This window comes from Trachemys scripta, chromosome 10 (genome assembly GCF_013100865.1).
Source record: "Trachemys scripta elegans isolate TJP31775 chromosome 10, CAS_Tse_1.0, whole genome shotgun sequence".
Lineage (NCBI taxonomy): Eukaryota > Metazoa > Chordata > Testudines > Emydidae > Trachemys > Trachemys scripta.
The window spans coordinates 67,019,773-67,034,334 of NC_048307.1; the positions used below are offsets into that span (position 1 = coordinate 67,019,773).

Consider the following 14,562-nt stretch of genomic DNA (forward strand, 5'->3'; position numbering starts at 1 on the left):
CCTGGTTTCTGTACCTACAGGCTCTGTTTTGGACTGTGTTCCTGTTGTCTAATAAACCTTCTGTTTTACTGGCTGGCTGAGAGTCATGGTAAATTGCAGGAAGCGGGAGCTGCCACCAGTTGTCACAGAGTGTTGGGGAGTCACATCCCTGCACCCCCCCACTCCCTGCGATTCACCGTGACTCTCAGCCAGCCAGTAAAACAGAAGGTTTATTAGACGACAGGAACACAGTCCAAAACAGAGCTTAGATCCTGTCTGATTTTGGCTAGCTTCAACTTCCAGCCATTAGATCATGTTGTACCTTTCTCAGCTGGACTGAAGAGCCCATTATTAAATATTTGTTCCCCCGGTAGGCTCTAACCGACTGTAATCAAGTCACCACTTAATCTTCTCCTTGTTAAATTAAATAGATTGCGCTCCTTGCGTCTATCTCTATAAAGTCAGGGTTTCAAAATCCTTTAACCATTCTCATGACAATGGGTGGATTTCTTATTTTATTCTGTGCTTCCACCCTCTGAGATCTTTTATGAGTTATCTTCAGGGTTGGTGGAAAGTGCAGGGTTGATAGCCCTGGAGACCAGAGTCTTCTATTGGTCTGTAGAAATGGCAGACCTGACAGTAGCTGCATGAGCTTCCTGGCACTCCACCCTGCCAATGTGCCTCAGCCCCGTTCTGGAGAGACTAGCTCTAGGCAGGAGAAGGTAGGAAGAGCAGTTGGATCTCCAAGGACCACACCATCCCTGGCCACTGTGCTGGGTCTGCCAGCAAAGCTGCTGGCTGCGCTGTTGGCTTTTTGTAAATGTAGATGCTTACCACTTAGAACTCAGTGGAGACCCCCTCCATTAGCATGTATGTAATGAACAAGGAGTTCCTATAGGCACCCACCAAGGGACTATAATCCCACCCCTTCAGTGCTGAACACATAACTTGAATTAAAACAGTAATTCTGTTAGTTGCCAGTAAGTAGCAGGCTCTTATCCTCCCTGGGTCCAGCCGTTATCAGGACACAGAATTTCATGCACTACACCAATATATGGCCCTGAGGTCACTAGACCGCTATCTGTAATGATTTTGGTCCCTACTGGCCTCAGCCCGGGTCAGCCTCTATAATCCACTGTCACAGCACCCTCCACCCCTGAGACATCCTGTCCTGTCTCATATTTATTATTTGTCAGTATTACCAACCCCAGCCATTCGCAAACCATGGGGCAGGCCACGCAAAATCATGAGATTGTGAAAGGAAGGCAGGTAGGAAGGTTGGGTTCTTCTAATTTCCTTTCTCATTGTTGAGGCTTTAGGGTGCACTTGGGTCAGATTTTTAAGCTTTTCTTTCCAACTGTGAGCATTAGTAACATTTTCCACCCCCCCGAAAGAAAACTGGCTCTCACATCACCTCATGCCTCCAGGAGCTTTAAGAAAAATACCAAATATTTCAAGGCTTGCAAGAGTTGGCAACACTGCTTCTGGCTATTGGGCTATTAGGCAATTGTCTGCTGCAGCCCTCCAAAGACTGGCCTAGCCCACGCTGTAACATGCTAAGGTTTAACAATACTAGGCTGGGTAGGAAAGTAAGTGCCACTGAGACGGTTCCCAATGGGCACAGACAATGTGGAAAGGATTCTGTCTGCTTTTCTTTATCCCCATGCTGTGTTGGGCTGCTTTTGGAACCATCCTTGACACCCCCCTCCTCATCCAAATTGTACATGAATGTGTGTCTGGGTTATTTCATGGGGAGTGATTTACCCTGTGGCTATTGACAGAGACTGAACACCAGGCTGCATTCCCAATAGTAAAAAGGGTTAATGGAGAAACAAATCATCTGGAGGAAATTACCTTAGACATCAAAAGAGTGCAGGGAAAACACACACACACACACTCTGAGAATTACAGTGGGGAGGAGTTAGATATGTAGTTCCCACTACATTAATTTGCCTACGCTAACCCTTCTCTGAAATGCGTGGGTCTGGCAGATAAAGAGAGGTATAAAGGCTGAAGGATGAGCAGCCAGCAGTGAAGGAGGACAGAGCTTCCTGCAGCCAACTGAAGATTCACAGCCTAGATTGGAGGGAGTGACTTTGGAAGGAGCCATCATGGAACCAGGGGAGTACAGAGAGAGAGGTGAGTGAGGCAGATCTTCCTGCAGGCTTCTCCAGGCTATCAAAGTGGGTGGGTGGGTGGCAATTTGCTTGCTGGGAGAAGAACTGTTGTGGGGCTGGGAGTGGTGCATGGCAGTCCAGATGGATTTAGGGTGACCAGATGTCCCGATTTTATAGGCACAGTCCTGATTTAGGGGTCTTTTTCTTATATAGGCTCCTATTACCCGACCCCCCCACCCCCATCCCGATTTTTCATACTTACTGTCTGGTCACCCTAGGTGGGTTCTGCACACTGAAGTGAACTTACACACACACACCCAAGCAGGCTGACACTGTGCACTCGGGTTAATGGGAGTTAACACTGTAAAGCAGCAGGAGAGAGATTGGGTGGAATATCCCTCCAAAGATGAGTTTCAGAGGATGTCTCTGATGTCAGTTTATTTCCTTGCAGTTATAAATAAAATACTACAGCAGCCTACGGCAATGGTCCATAGCCCTGCAGTCTAGACAGGGCCGGCTCCAGCCCAAGCAGCGAAAACAAACAAACAAACAAAAAAGCCACGATCGGCGGCACTTCGGCAGCAGCTCTACCGCCGCCACTTCATTCTTCGGCAGCAATTCGGCGGCAGGTCCTTCCCTCCGAGAGGGACTGAGGGACCCGCCGCCGAATTGCTGTCGAAGAGGCCGGACATGCCGCACCTTTCCGTTGGCTGCCCCAAGCACCTGCTTGCTGCGCTGGTGCCTGGAGCCGGCCCTGAGTCTAGAATAACCTTATGGGAGAGGGTTGTGTTATGTACTGTGGACCAAATGCCAGCCTCATTGACACCCCACGAAACCCTGCTGATGTCAGTGTGGTTGCAGAGGAGTAAATCAGGGCACAGCTCAGGCCCATTAGAACATGGCATATAGTTTAGAAGTCAGGCACACTCCATGTCTGATGCAGGAAAGGGAGAGTGTCTAGCAAGTGGAGAAGGAGCCCAGAGCCGTGATTGCTTTCAGGGAGTGACGGGATAGTCCCTGACCAGCACAGAGAGAGAGAGGACTATGAAAGGTTTGAGCATGATCTTTATTTCTCTGAAACGCACCATTTTAGCCAATTTCAGTTGAGGCTGAGACTATCTGAATATCCACCAGTGATTAGACACTGCACCAAGTTACAAGGCACTTGAGAAATACTGTCTGATACTTAACACTGACATAGCTCTCTTCATCTGTGATCTCAGAGCTTTTTACAAACATGCTATAAAGGGCTCTAGGCCACTTTACAGATGGGACATGGAAGCACAGAGAAGTTAAATGTCTGACCCATTGACAGAAAGAGCCAGTTCAGAGCTGGGACCAGAACCCAGGTCTCCTGGCTCTGGGCTCCCTGCCTTTTCCAGAGAAAAGGCTGTTTTCCTTCATGAGGAATATTCAGAAACCCTTTGCCTTTGGGAGGCTGTTTCACAAATGCATCTCAGCTGTGGTGTGCACTGTGTGTGTTCTTAGGGGAACAGGAGAGTACAGGTCCACAAGGCTGTTATAAATTAAGTGTAGTAATTGAAACTATTACCATGGAGTCTGGTGCTCTTTTATTATATGGGCAATGAAACAAGTATATTGCCAAGCAAATGCTATCAAGGGAAGTTCTTCTTGGGGACAGAGAGAGTCTTAAGCAAACTCTCAAGGCACTAGCCAAAGTCAGCTTCTGAGGAGAGATGTATTTTTAACTAAATTCTAACAATCTGCACTGGAAACCTTGAGGCTACTTTGAAATGGTCACTGAAGAGAAGTGACTGCCAAGCACAGGGGTCCTTAGTGTAGGTTTAAATGTAGTTGGCATTTTAAGCATTTTACAGACATGAGTGGATTTCCTTTGTCTTCCTCACCTGCTCTTGAGTAAGGGGGGGTTGAGATCAAGGCACTTTAGAGTTTCCAGCCACTGTTCATGGGGGGACCATGGGGATACCGTTGAAAGCCGAAGCCCATCACTCACGATTTGCCTTCACTGGGTCACTCCCAAGAAACGTGTGAGATACAGTACAAGAAGCAGGTGACTTACTTACAGTACAAGAAGCAGGTGACTTACAGGGGGAAAACGTGGCTCTTTTAACGTACTCAGTTGAGTTTTCCAAGCCTTGATAGCTCTGGAGTGTCCATTGTATTCAGTACTGCAGCTATGCATTGAGCAGTTTGATAACTGAGCCCTATCAAACGCAAAGAGTGTGTGTGAATTGCTATGTGCTGTTGTTCCTATGGCCTGACTTCAAAGGGCACATTCTGCTTCTTCCAGGGAAAGAAATGGTGGATTACATTTGCCAGTATCTAAGCAACGTGAGAGAGAGACGGGTGACTCCAGATGTGCAGCCTGGTTACATGAGAGCCCAGCTGCCAGACAGTGCCCCTGTAGAGCCAGACAGCTGGGACAACATCTTCAGAGACATTGAGAAGATTATCATGCCTGGGGTAAGAATTAGAGTAGAACCGGACTCAGGAAAGGGTCATTACCATCCAGTGTGAACATCTGCACCCTGGGAATGAGTAGTTCATAGTGAACTCTACTTAATTAACTAGCACAGGCATTCTAAAAGGGGAGAAGATCCATGGGATTACAATTAAATAATGGTGAAATCAACTAGTCACTCTTGCAGCAAACTCCATAAAATACAATTATAAGCCTCTCTGAATAATCTGATTTAAAATAAAGTTACTGTAATGGATGGTTGCCAGAGGACCATTATTTCCTGTTTGAAAATGTATGGCTGTATGTTTACTTTAGATAAATACTTCTGGCTTAGTTTGGAGTTTATCTAGTTACTGCATATTACTATCTTTTGAAAATGCTCTTTTGCTGTTAATGTTGAAACTTGCTGTTATCAGATCTTCAGCAGGGAGTGGTGAGACTTTCCCCTCACATTGTTTTAATCTGTATGGCTGGTTCAGAGTTCTCTGACATTGTTCCTGATATAATTTCTCTGCATCCTCTGATCTAGGTTGTCCATTGGCAGAGTCCACATATGCACGCCTACTTTCCAGCTCTTACCTCCTGGCCTTCCCTCCTGGGGGACATGCTGGCTGATGCTATTAATTGTTTGGGATTCACATGGGTAAATAATGTTGTTTTTATATAGTTTTGAAATGCTGTTCCTTGGTCTGTGTTATGCAGAAGTCCAGACCAGATGATCATAATGGTGTCTTTTGGCTTTAAAATCTGAGAATCAATAAATTAATTTATTTACTTCAAACCATTTTAAGCTGTTTGCACAACTAAAATATAAAACTGCTTTAAAAAAATCTCCAATTTTTAGATGTCATAATTTCAATGAATGGCAGCAAGAGCAGGAATGATACACGAGTAAGGGCTTGTGTGCATATAAAGTTGTTCCTGATTTAACTGTTCCTAAATGACTCCATGTGCGGATACTCTTAATCTGGAAAAAGAGTAGGGTTGCCAATTTTGGTTGGATGTATTCCTGGAGGTTTCATCACATGACAATCTTTAATTAAATATTAATCTTTAAATCCTGGAGACTCCAGAACAATCCTGGAGGGTTGGCAACCCTAAAAGCCTTGTGCTTATTTAGCTAAGCTAAACTACCTTAATGTGTGTTAACCTGCAAGTACAGACAAGCCCTAAGAGGCAAAATGACAAAAATCAACCATTAGGAAGGCACCTGGTCCAGCTTCATGTTTCTCTTTGCTCTTGGTATGGAAGTAGCACAGCAACCTCCAGTAACAGTCCCCGTCAATTCCCTTGGGCTTATGTTGGTTTAGACTAGGTCAGTAGGAGTTTGGAGATCACCCTTTCTCAGCATGGAGGCTCACGTTGCAAAAGTGGTCAAAAGTTTTTGTGTGTATTGCAGTAGTGATGAGATCAGGGGTCGGCAACCTTTCAGAAGTGGTGTGCCGAGTCTTCATTTATTCACTCTGATTTAAGATTTCGTGTGCCAGTAATACATTTCAATGATTTTAGAAGGTCTCTTTCTATAAGTCTATAATATATAACTAAACTATTGTTGTATGTAAAGTAAATAAGGTTTTTAAAATGTTTAAGAAGCTTCATTTAAAATTAAATTAAAATGCAGAGCCCCCTGGACTGGTGGCCAGGACCCGGGCAGTGTGAGTGCCACTGAAAATCAGCTCACGTGCCCCCTTTGGTACGCGTGCCATAGGTTGCCTACCCCTGGGCTAGATGCTGTCCAACGCGCTTGCAATCTGAACAGACAAGACAGACCAAGGGTGGGAGAAAGGAAATGTTATTAAACATATTTTACAGATGAGGAACTTGCCTAAGGTCACAGAGGAAGTCTCTGGCAGACTTGGAATTGAATCCAGATCTCCTGAGTCCCAGCCTATGGCCTTAACCATAGACCATTGCTTCTCTCTCAGAAGTGCCAGTAACTTCTTTTGGCATATATGGGATATCCTCCCATTTTTCTTGGACATGAATGTCAGCACAACAATCCATGGCTTGTCAAATCCAAACTAGTCTACTGTAATGGATATTTTAAAAACTGTTGTATTGTCACTTAAGGAAAACATAGGATATGAGGTTTACTATCAGAGGGTTACTATCAGAGGGATTAAAACATGACTGACTCTATTTGTTCCAATTTCTAGGCCTCCAGTCCAGCCTGTACAGAACTGGAAATGAATGTAATGGATTGGCTGGCGAAAATGCTGGGCCTTCCAGATACGTTCTTGCACCATCACCCAGACAGCCAGGGAGGAGGAGTATTACAGGTAGGAGAGCTCAGTGGGTGTTTTGCAGAATTGATTCGCACACTTCAGGATGCCTATTCCTTTGCTCAAACAAAACTCCCTTTAGAAGTTAGTGGAAGTTTTTACCTGAGGTAAAGTTTCCAGGAGTCCTGTGTCCAATTCTGGGTACCACATTTTAGGAAAGATGTGGATAAACTGGAGAGAGTCCGAGGAAAGCAACAAAAGTGATAAAAAGTTTAGAAAACCTGACCTATGAGGAAAGGTTAAAAAAACTGGGCATGTTTAGTCTTAACAAAAGAAGACTGAGAGGGAACCTAATAACAGTTTTCAAATATGTTAAGGGCTGTTATAAAGAGGATAGTGATCAGTTGTTCTCCATGTCCATTGAAGGTAGGACCAAAGGCAATGGGATTAATCTGCAGCAAGGGAGATTTAGGGTATATATTAGGAGAAACTTTTTAACTCTAAATGTGGTTACGTTCTGTAATTTTAAAATCCAATTTTTATGTAGAACCATTGCATGATGGGTCCGAGTTACAATATAGGAGCTATTTCTCTTTGGACCTGTGTTATTGCTAAATGAGGTCAACACAACTTTTCCTTCTGATTTCTTCATTTCACATCATCCTTGTATGCTCCAAAATTATGTGAAACCACCTGGGGATAGTGGACACTTCTCTAGCGACCTTTCTTCATGCCAGTAACCCTGCCCCATTTACTTCAAGTCCTGTGTACTTTGAATGTGTAAGAATTGCAGGATCAGGCCCTGCATTTTTAACTGCTTCCATAAGCCCTTCTCCAATGCCCACTGAAGTCAATGGAAAAATTTCCACTGACTTCAGTGGGCCTTGATCAGGCACATAAATTCTGTGGATTATACTGCTTTATAGCCAAAGGAAAATGTACAGTACTTTCTTCTTGTTAATGCTCTCCTGCTCATTCAAAGCACACAGCATTCAAAATGCATCACTTTCTGCTGCTGGCCAACAGAGACCAGCAGCACAATGGAGATGATAAGTGGGGTTCCACTGCACATGAAATAACTTGTGGCAGAAATAAAATGGGGGATGGATAAGATGATTGCTTTAGTGACTAGCAAATCCATGCCAAACTAGCAAGAAAGGAGGAAAACTCTTCTGGATATTCTGCAATTAATAACCAGCTGTTTCTTTGCAGAGCACTGTTAGTGAATCAACCTTGATTGCTCTGCTAGCAGCGAGAAAAAACAAAATTCTGGAAATGAAGGTTTCGGAGCCAGATACTGATGAGTCCACACTGAACTCTCGTCTTGTTGCTTATGCATCTGATCAGGTAGGTTTCCACTGTTATGAATAAACAAATTAGCTCCTGTGTTATCAGACTGAATAATAACACTTTGCAATTTTATATTAGTAGTCAAAGTACTGTGCTGCTGTGAATGAACCCTGAGGTGGGCGGTGTTAGTCCCGTTTTACAGAGGGAAAGCTTTTACAGCAAAGTGAAGTGCCTTTCTTAAGGTCATAGTGGCACTAAGAGATCCCCATTCACCTGACTCCCACTCCTGCACATAGCCCTTCTTCCTTCCCATTATTGGCCAAACCTCCGATGTGCTCCATCCAGAGCACAGCACCTGAGAGATCATCTGTTTCCCCAAAACATACATATTGCCATAGAATAGATGCTGGAGCTGGATCTCCCTCACTATAAATGAGACGGATGTTCTTGGTAAGGGCCCCTTGTTTTTGGAACTTTCTCTTCTCCCTTGGTTCATCTGTGCCCAGATTTGCTGTCCTCTTAGGCACACTGCAAAGCACATTTCTGTTCTCTCCTTCCTACGTCTCCAGAGGAGGGAATAGAGTGAGGGAGCTGTATTTCTAGGCAGTCCTTTCTGTTCTTTTAGGCTCATTCCTCAGTAGAAAAGGCTGGCTTGATTGCTCTTGTGAAGATGAAATTTCTGCCTGTGGATGAGAACTTTGCCCTCCGAGGCGAAGCCCTGAAGAAAGCCATCGAAGAAGACAGAAACCAAGGCCTAGTGCCTGTCTTTGTAAGTTCTGCTTTCGGATACTGACATATTGGTGTATTATTATTGTCCATGTAAAAATGTGTCTGAATCACTTTGCTACTATGGTAACAATAATGAATTCAAGATAGAAACACATGTGAATAATTTACACTTTGGTCTGTTCAAATAAGAAGGTACAATTTCCATTCTGACTGAATTCTTAGCCTGATTAGTTCTTGAATATGTGGGTCAAAAAAAAAAAAGATTATTTAAATATCCCATCTTGACAAGTCTTTGTTTTCTTCCAGGTTTGTGCGACGTTGGGTACAACTGGTGTCTGTGCTTTTGACAGTCTATCAGAGCTGGGTCCAATTTGTAAGCATCTCTTTATCCATAAGATCATATACAGGCAGTAAAGGGAGGCAAGTGTGGGATTTTTTGTGGAGCCAAGAGCAAACAGGAAACCACTATTCAGCTGACCTTTTAGGACCTGATTCAAAGACCTTTGGAGTCAATGGGAATCTCTCCATTAATGTCTGCGATGTTTGAAATAAGCCATTAAAATATGTCCTGTTCAAAATGCATGAAATTCACCCACTAGCAGAGGTTCCATGGATGTCCCAGTCTGGAAGAGGTTTTGAAAGTAGGGGCTGGCAGGACATCATTGTGGCCGCTAGGTCTATGTTTCAAAGGAGTGGGAAGTGATTGTGGATCCTACTCCAGCCCAGGTTCTGATTCGTGGGTGCAGAGAGACTGGTGTGCTGCTGCTTACATTGCCATTGGTTGGGTGGGGATTCCATTCTGCTGGGATCCCCCGATTCTGGCTTTGTGGTGGGGATCTGATGAGGAATTTCACTCACTGTCAGTACAGATGACAGAACCTCAAACCTTAAGAGGCTGCCTTACAGAGGGGGAAGGATTAGCCAAGGTTCTGTCGTGGAGAAGAGATGGGCCTATCCGGATCCAATCTTTTCCAGTGGATTTAGGTGTTTGATGCAGAAACATCTTTGAGATGGACTGGTCTGTCTTGCTTCCACACTTTTTTCTCTTGTGTCCTAAACAAAATGTAAACCTACTTCTCCAGAATGGAGAAGCTACGTGTTAACTCACTGAGCCACCATGACCCCACACACATTTTCTATTTCTCCAGGTGCCGCTGAGGGTCTCTGGCTTCATATTGATGCTGCCTATGCAGGAACTGCATTTCTCTGCCCTGAATTTCGATTATTTTTGAACGGCATTGAATATGCAGATTCTTTTGCTTTCAATCCTTCTAAATGGATGATGGTTCACTTTGACTGCACTGCATTCTGGTGAGTAGAGCAAAACAATCAAAGGGAGCGAACACTCAAAGTACAACATACAAATTGCAAAGTCTTCCTCTGAGGATTTTTTTTACTAAGCACAATTCATTCTATTATTGATAGGGTCAAAGACAAATACAAGTTACAGCAAACCTTCAGTGTTAATCCCGTCTACCTCAGACATGCCAATTCAGGGGCTGCTACTGATTTCATGGTAAGTAGCCATCTGAACCAATACTTTACATTTCCTACAAAATGTTTGAACAGAAATTGTCAGATTCCTAATACTCCTGGAGCATGTTTCATGTGATGATAAGAATATCTCTAATGCAGACTATAGAAGCAATCATAGTGAAGTGTAAATACAGTTTAAATAGGGGAGCATAACATGAGCTCTGGCAGTAAGTCTGCATTGAGAATAAAATTGCACAGAAACTCTTCTAGATCAAATATAGAAGCTAGAAGTGATAAATATAGACGCTAGTTAGGTTAATCAAACAACACTTGGAAATTACAATCTTCTGTTGCCCTGGACATTTTTTGTCTGTGTGTACTGAGGTATTGAGCCAGATTCTCAGTTGATCTAAATCAGTAAAGCTCAATTAACTTAATTGGCGCTACATTAAGTGACATCAGCTGAGGATCTAGCCCACTGCCTCAGCCAGAAAAAGGTCACTTCCGTGCAGGGGCGGCTCTATGTTTTTTGCTGCCCCAAGCACGGCAGGCAGGTGGCTTTCGGTGGCGCGCCTGCAGGCTGGTCCTCTGCTAACGTGGATTCGGCGGCATGCCTGCGGGAAGTCCGCCGGTGCCGTGCCATCGGCGTCTCCTCCGCCGAATTGCCGCCGAAACCGCAGGACCGGCAGACCTCCCGCAGCCATGCCACCGAAAGCCGCCTGCCTGCTGCCCTCACAGCCACCGGTAGGCCACCCCCCATGGCTTGCCGCCCCAGGCATGCACTTGCTGCGCTGGTGCCTGGAGCTGCCCCTGCTTCCATGTAATTTATTGTCAGAACAGTTCCAGTTGATGGGGTTTTTACATGTTTGTGGGGCTTATTCTGTTTGTCTTATTCCTACTCTAACCTACAACAATTATTCTGATACATGACATAGTTATGGGAAAACATGTAAACAATGGAAATTCCTTGATTTGAAACAGCAGTAAAATAATAAAATAAATTAAAACTTCATTGGACTTTAAATGCAGCTGTTGACGGTAGTGGGGAGCTAAGAAGCAAATCATTTCAGATCTAGCTAACTAAATCTGAATACTGTGTTACAAAATAATATTCTATAAGACCAGTGTTTCAGCTATGTGCTCATCAAGGTTCTGAAAAAGGCAATTGTTTTCTTTCTTGGTCTCAGTATAGCTTATTTCTTTAATTAGCATATATTGCTCCCTCTGGTGGTTAATTTGGAGGCATGTAGTTTTGTGGATTCTTTGATATAGTTTCTTTTTTTTAAATGTCATCTGGTCCCTCCGTTAGATGGCTGCCATTGCTTTTTCTAATTTTTCTAGTCTCATTTGTCTCATTCATCCTTTAGGCCCTGATTTGGGAAAACATCCCTCTTCAGGACAGCAGCTAAGCACATGGACAAGTCAATGGGACTTAAAGTTAAGCATTGCTGTCCTCAATTGCAATGGACTAATCATGTTAAGTGTTTTCCTGAATCAGGATTTTAATCAGTTTATACTGCCCTCTGCACTGTGAACCGGAATAATAAAAATTAGTAATGCTTTACAAAAAGTTAAACACATCTGGGCGCCAACCACTGTAATATCTGAGTGCAGTAGCCAAAATATAATGGTTTTTCAGAACACCTGGGAAAATAACTACACAGAATCTTCCGTTAATGACTGTTTGTTATGCCAATTTCCGCAGTCTTTTTTACTCAGGTCAAACTCCTTGTCTGAGTAAGGGTCACTCATCTGAGAAGAGGGGTGCAGGACCTCATTATGCTGAAGTGGGATTCTCTTTAAAATTGTTTTTTTTTCAGCTTGTTGATGTGCCGTTGTTTTGTTCACAGCACTGGCAAATTCCATTAAGTCGTCGGTTTCGCTCTTTGAAGCTCTGGTTTGTGATTCGTTCCTTTGGGGTGAAAAAGCTTCAAGCCCACGTCAGACATGTATGTGAATTAACTGGACAAGTGTTAACATATTGATATTGCTTTTCAGCATCTGAGTCCATTAAACACAGCTGTGAGGCTGAGTAGCAGAGATCCTCTCACACATGAAGTTTGTGTATATCTGAATGCTATTGACAAATGTATGCTGCTTTTAGCCGGTTACAGGTCTTGACCCTGTAGTTCCTAGGGAGGCAAAATTCTCATTGGATTTGCTAGGAGTTTTGCCTAAAGAGGGTCACAGGATGGGGCATACAGACAAAATCTTTTTTTTCAATCCTCCACCAACACAAAGAGCTCTCGATGGGGAAGGAGGTGAGTTATGAAGAGGCCAGGCAAGCGGATCCAACACCCCTCTGCACTCCACAAAGCAAGACTCTACAGAGACTTTCTTTGGATCAATGTGGGGGTAGTTCTAGAAGTAGGCAAGGGCGGGGCTTCATGGTCAGTGTGTCTACAACTATGCAAATCCACAGGCCTAAACCCCTGAGTGTAAGTACAGGAAGCCACGGTATGATACAGCATCAGCCGTGGAGTGTCTCTACTGGTGATCCACTGCCCAGAAGCATGGGGACAGATTCCATTCTCCAGTGTTCCTCCAGAAAACCCTAGCCAAGCCCAGTTATCCTAGTTTTGTACAGATATCAAGGGTTCATCAGTAAGGGTCCGATTCATAACCCATCAAAGTCACCGTCTTTCCATTGATTTCAATGGGTTGTGGATCAGGCTGTGAATGATCAGGCTAGATATTTTGGCAACTGGATGAAATCTTTATTATTTTGCAAAGCTGAGAACCTCAGTGTTTTGGCACTAGGTGTGTGAGATTGTGGTTGGGGAGGGGAGTTGGCTTTATTTATCTACTTCATTTTGCATCTTATGCATTGTTTGTCATTCACGAGAAATAACCACTTTAAAAAAAACATTTTAAATTACAGGGCACTGAGATGGCAAAATACTTTGAATCTTTGGTCAGAAGTGATCCCCTCTTTGAAATTCCTGCCAAGAGACACCTTGGATTGGTTGTATTTCGTTTAAAGGTAAAGATGATGATGATTTGTATTAATTTTGGAATGAATCAGCAGTAGCCAGTGTCATGTCTTCCAGCTTGATTGCTATGGGTAAGGGTTATATGAAGGAATGTAACAAGATCACTAGCAATTGTTACAGACTGTTGTAGATCTCTAATATGCAAAGTCCACTGTAATATACATTTCTTCTTATATATTTTTAAAATAGGGTCCTAACTGGTTGACAGAAAAGGTCTTGAAAGAACTGAGTAAATCTGGCAGCCTCTTCCTCATTCCAGCTACCATTCATGACAAGTTCATCATCCGCTTTACTGTAACGTCTCAGTTCACAACCAGAGAGGACATTCTGCGAGACTGGCACATCATCCAACAAACTTCAGCCCAAATCATTAACCAGCATTACATGCTGCATCCCAGCAACTCTGCTGATGGGGCCAAAATCCCCAACATAATAAGTAACCCCAGTCCTATTGCTGATAATGGTATTTCTCCGTTTCAGACGGAGGTAGGCGAACACAAAGCGCCTTCCAGAAAGATAATAGTGCAGCCTAAAAAGGTAGCAGTCAGTCCCACTACATGTGTGGTCAGTCAACACCTGGAAGCCCAAGTGGATCCTCTGGATGACTGCTTTCCAGAAGATGTCCCAGATGTCACCAAACATAAGTTATCCTCTTTCCTATTCAGCTACTTATCTGTACAAGACAAGAAAAAGACAGCCCGCTCCCTCAGCTGCAACAATGTGCCAACCATTGGCCACCCGAAGGCAGCAGCCTCTGAGAAAAATGGTTCTCACTCTAGTGATAAAATCCTTTCCAAGCTGCCCAAAGAGGTCATGATGCTCAAAAAAAGTGCCTTCAGAAAACTGATCAAGTTCTACAGCGTCCCTAGCTTTCCCGAATGCAGCATTCAGTGCGGCATTCAGCTGCCTTGCTGTCCTCTGCAAGCAATTGTTTAATAGGTGAAACAGATTGGCCTCCCCAGGCGGAAGAGAACCAAAGTTTGCTTATTCATATGCAATATTACCTGCTACCATGTTTGATAGAGAAACAATGTGAATGATCATTAAGAAAAGTCCTGTGCTTATACTGAAGCAAAACACAGTGTGTATTTATTGATTAAAATGACAAATAAACCTCCTAAACCTGTTCTGTGAAGCTCCTCCTTCCAAACTGCGGTGGGGTTTGAATTAGATTTTGGATTGTTAATTCCTGCTTTTCCAGAAGGCTGTTCGTAGGTAGCAGTCTGGATTCGTTGCTGATTTAAATGAGGAGCAATCCCACTGGCTTCAATGGGAATGCATGAGGTGTAGCTCAGCTCTGAATTTAGACCATT

At 43.7% G+C, this 14,562-nt stretch overlaps 1 protein-coding gene across 1 annotated transcript; it reads left to right on the forward strand.

Moving 5' to 3' along the window:
• Positions 1-1,969: 1,969 nt before the first annotated feature.
• Positions 1,970-14,375, forward strand: HDC (histidine decarboxylase). Its single transcript, XM_034784793.1, has 12 exons — positions 1,970-2,118; positions 4,369-4,541; positions 5,069-5,182; positions 6,696-6,818; positions 7,974-8,108; positions 8,677-8,820; positions 9,087-9,153; positions 9,929-10,091; positions 10,206-10,296; positions 12,107-12,205; positions 13,138-13,239; positions 13,439-14,375. The coding sequence occupies exons 1-12, from the start codon at positions 2,091-2,093 to the stop codon at positions 14,183-14,185; spliced, it is 1,986 nt and encodes a 661-aa protein (XP_034640684.1). The 5' UTR covers positions 1,970-2,090; the 3' UTR covers positions 14,186-14,375.
• Positions 14,376-14,562: the final 187 nt, after the last annotated feature.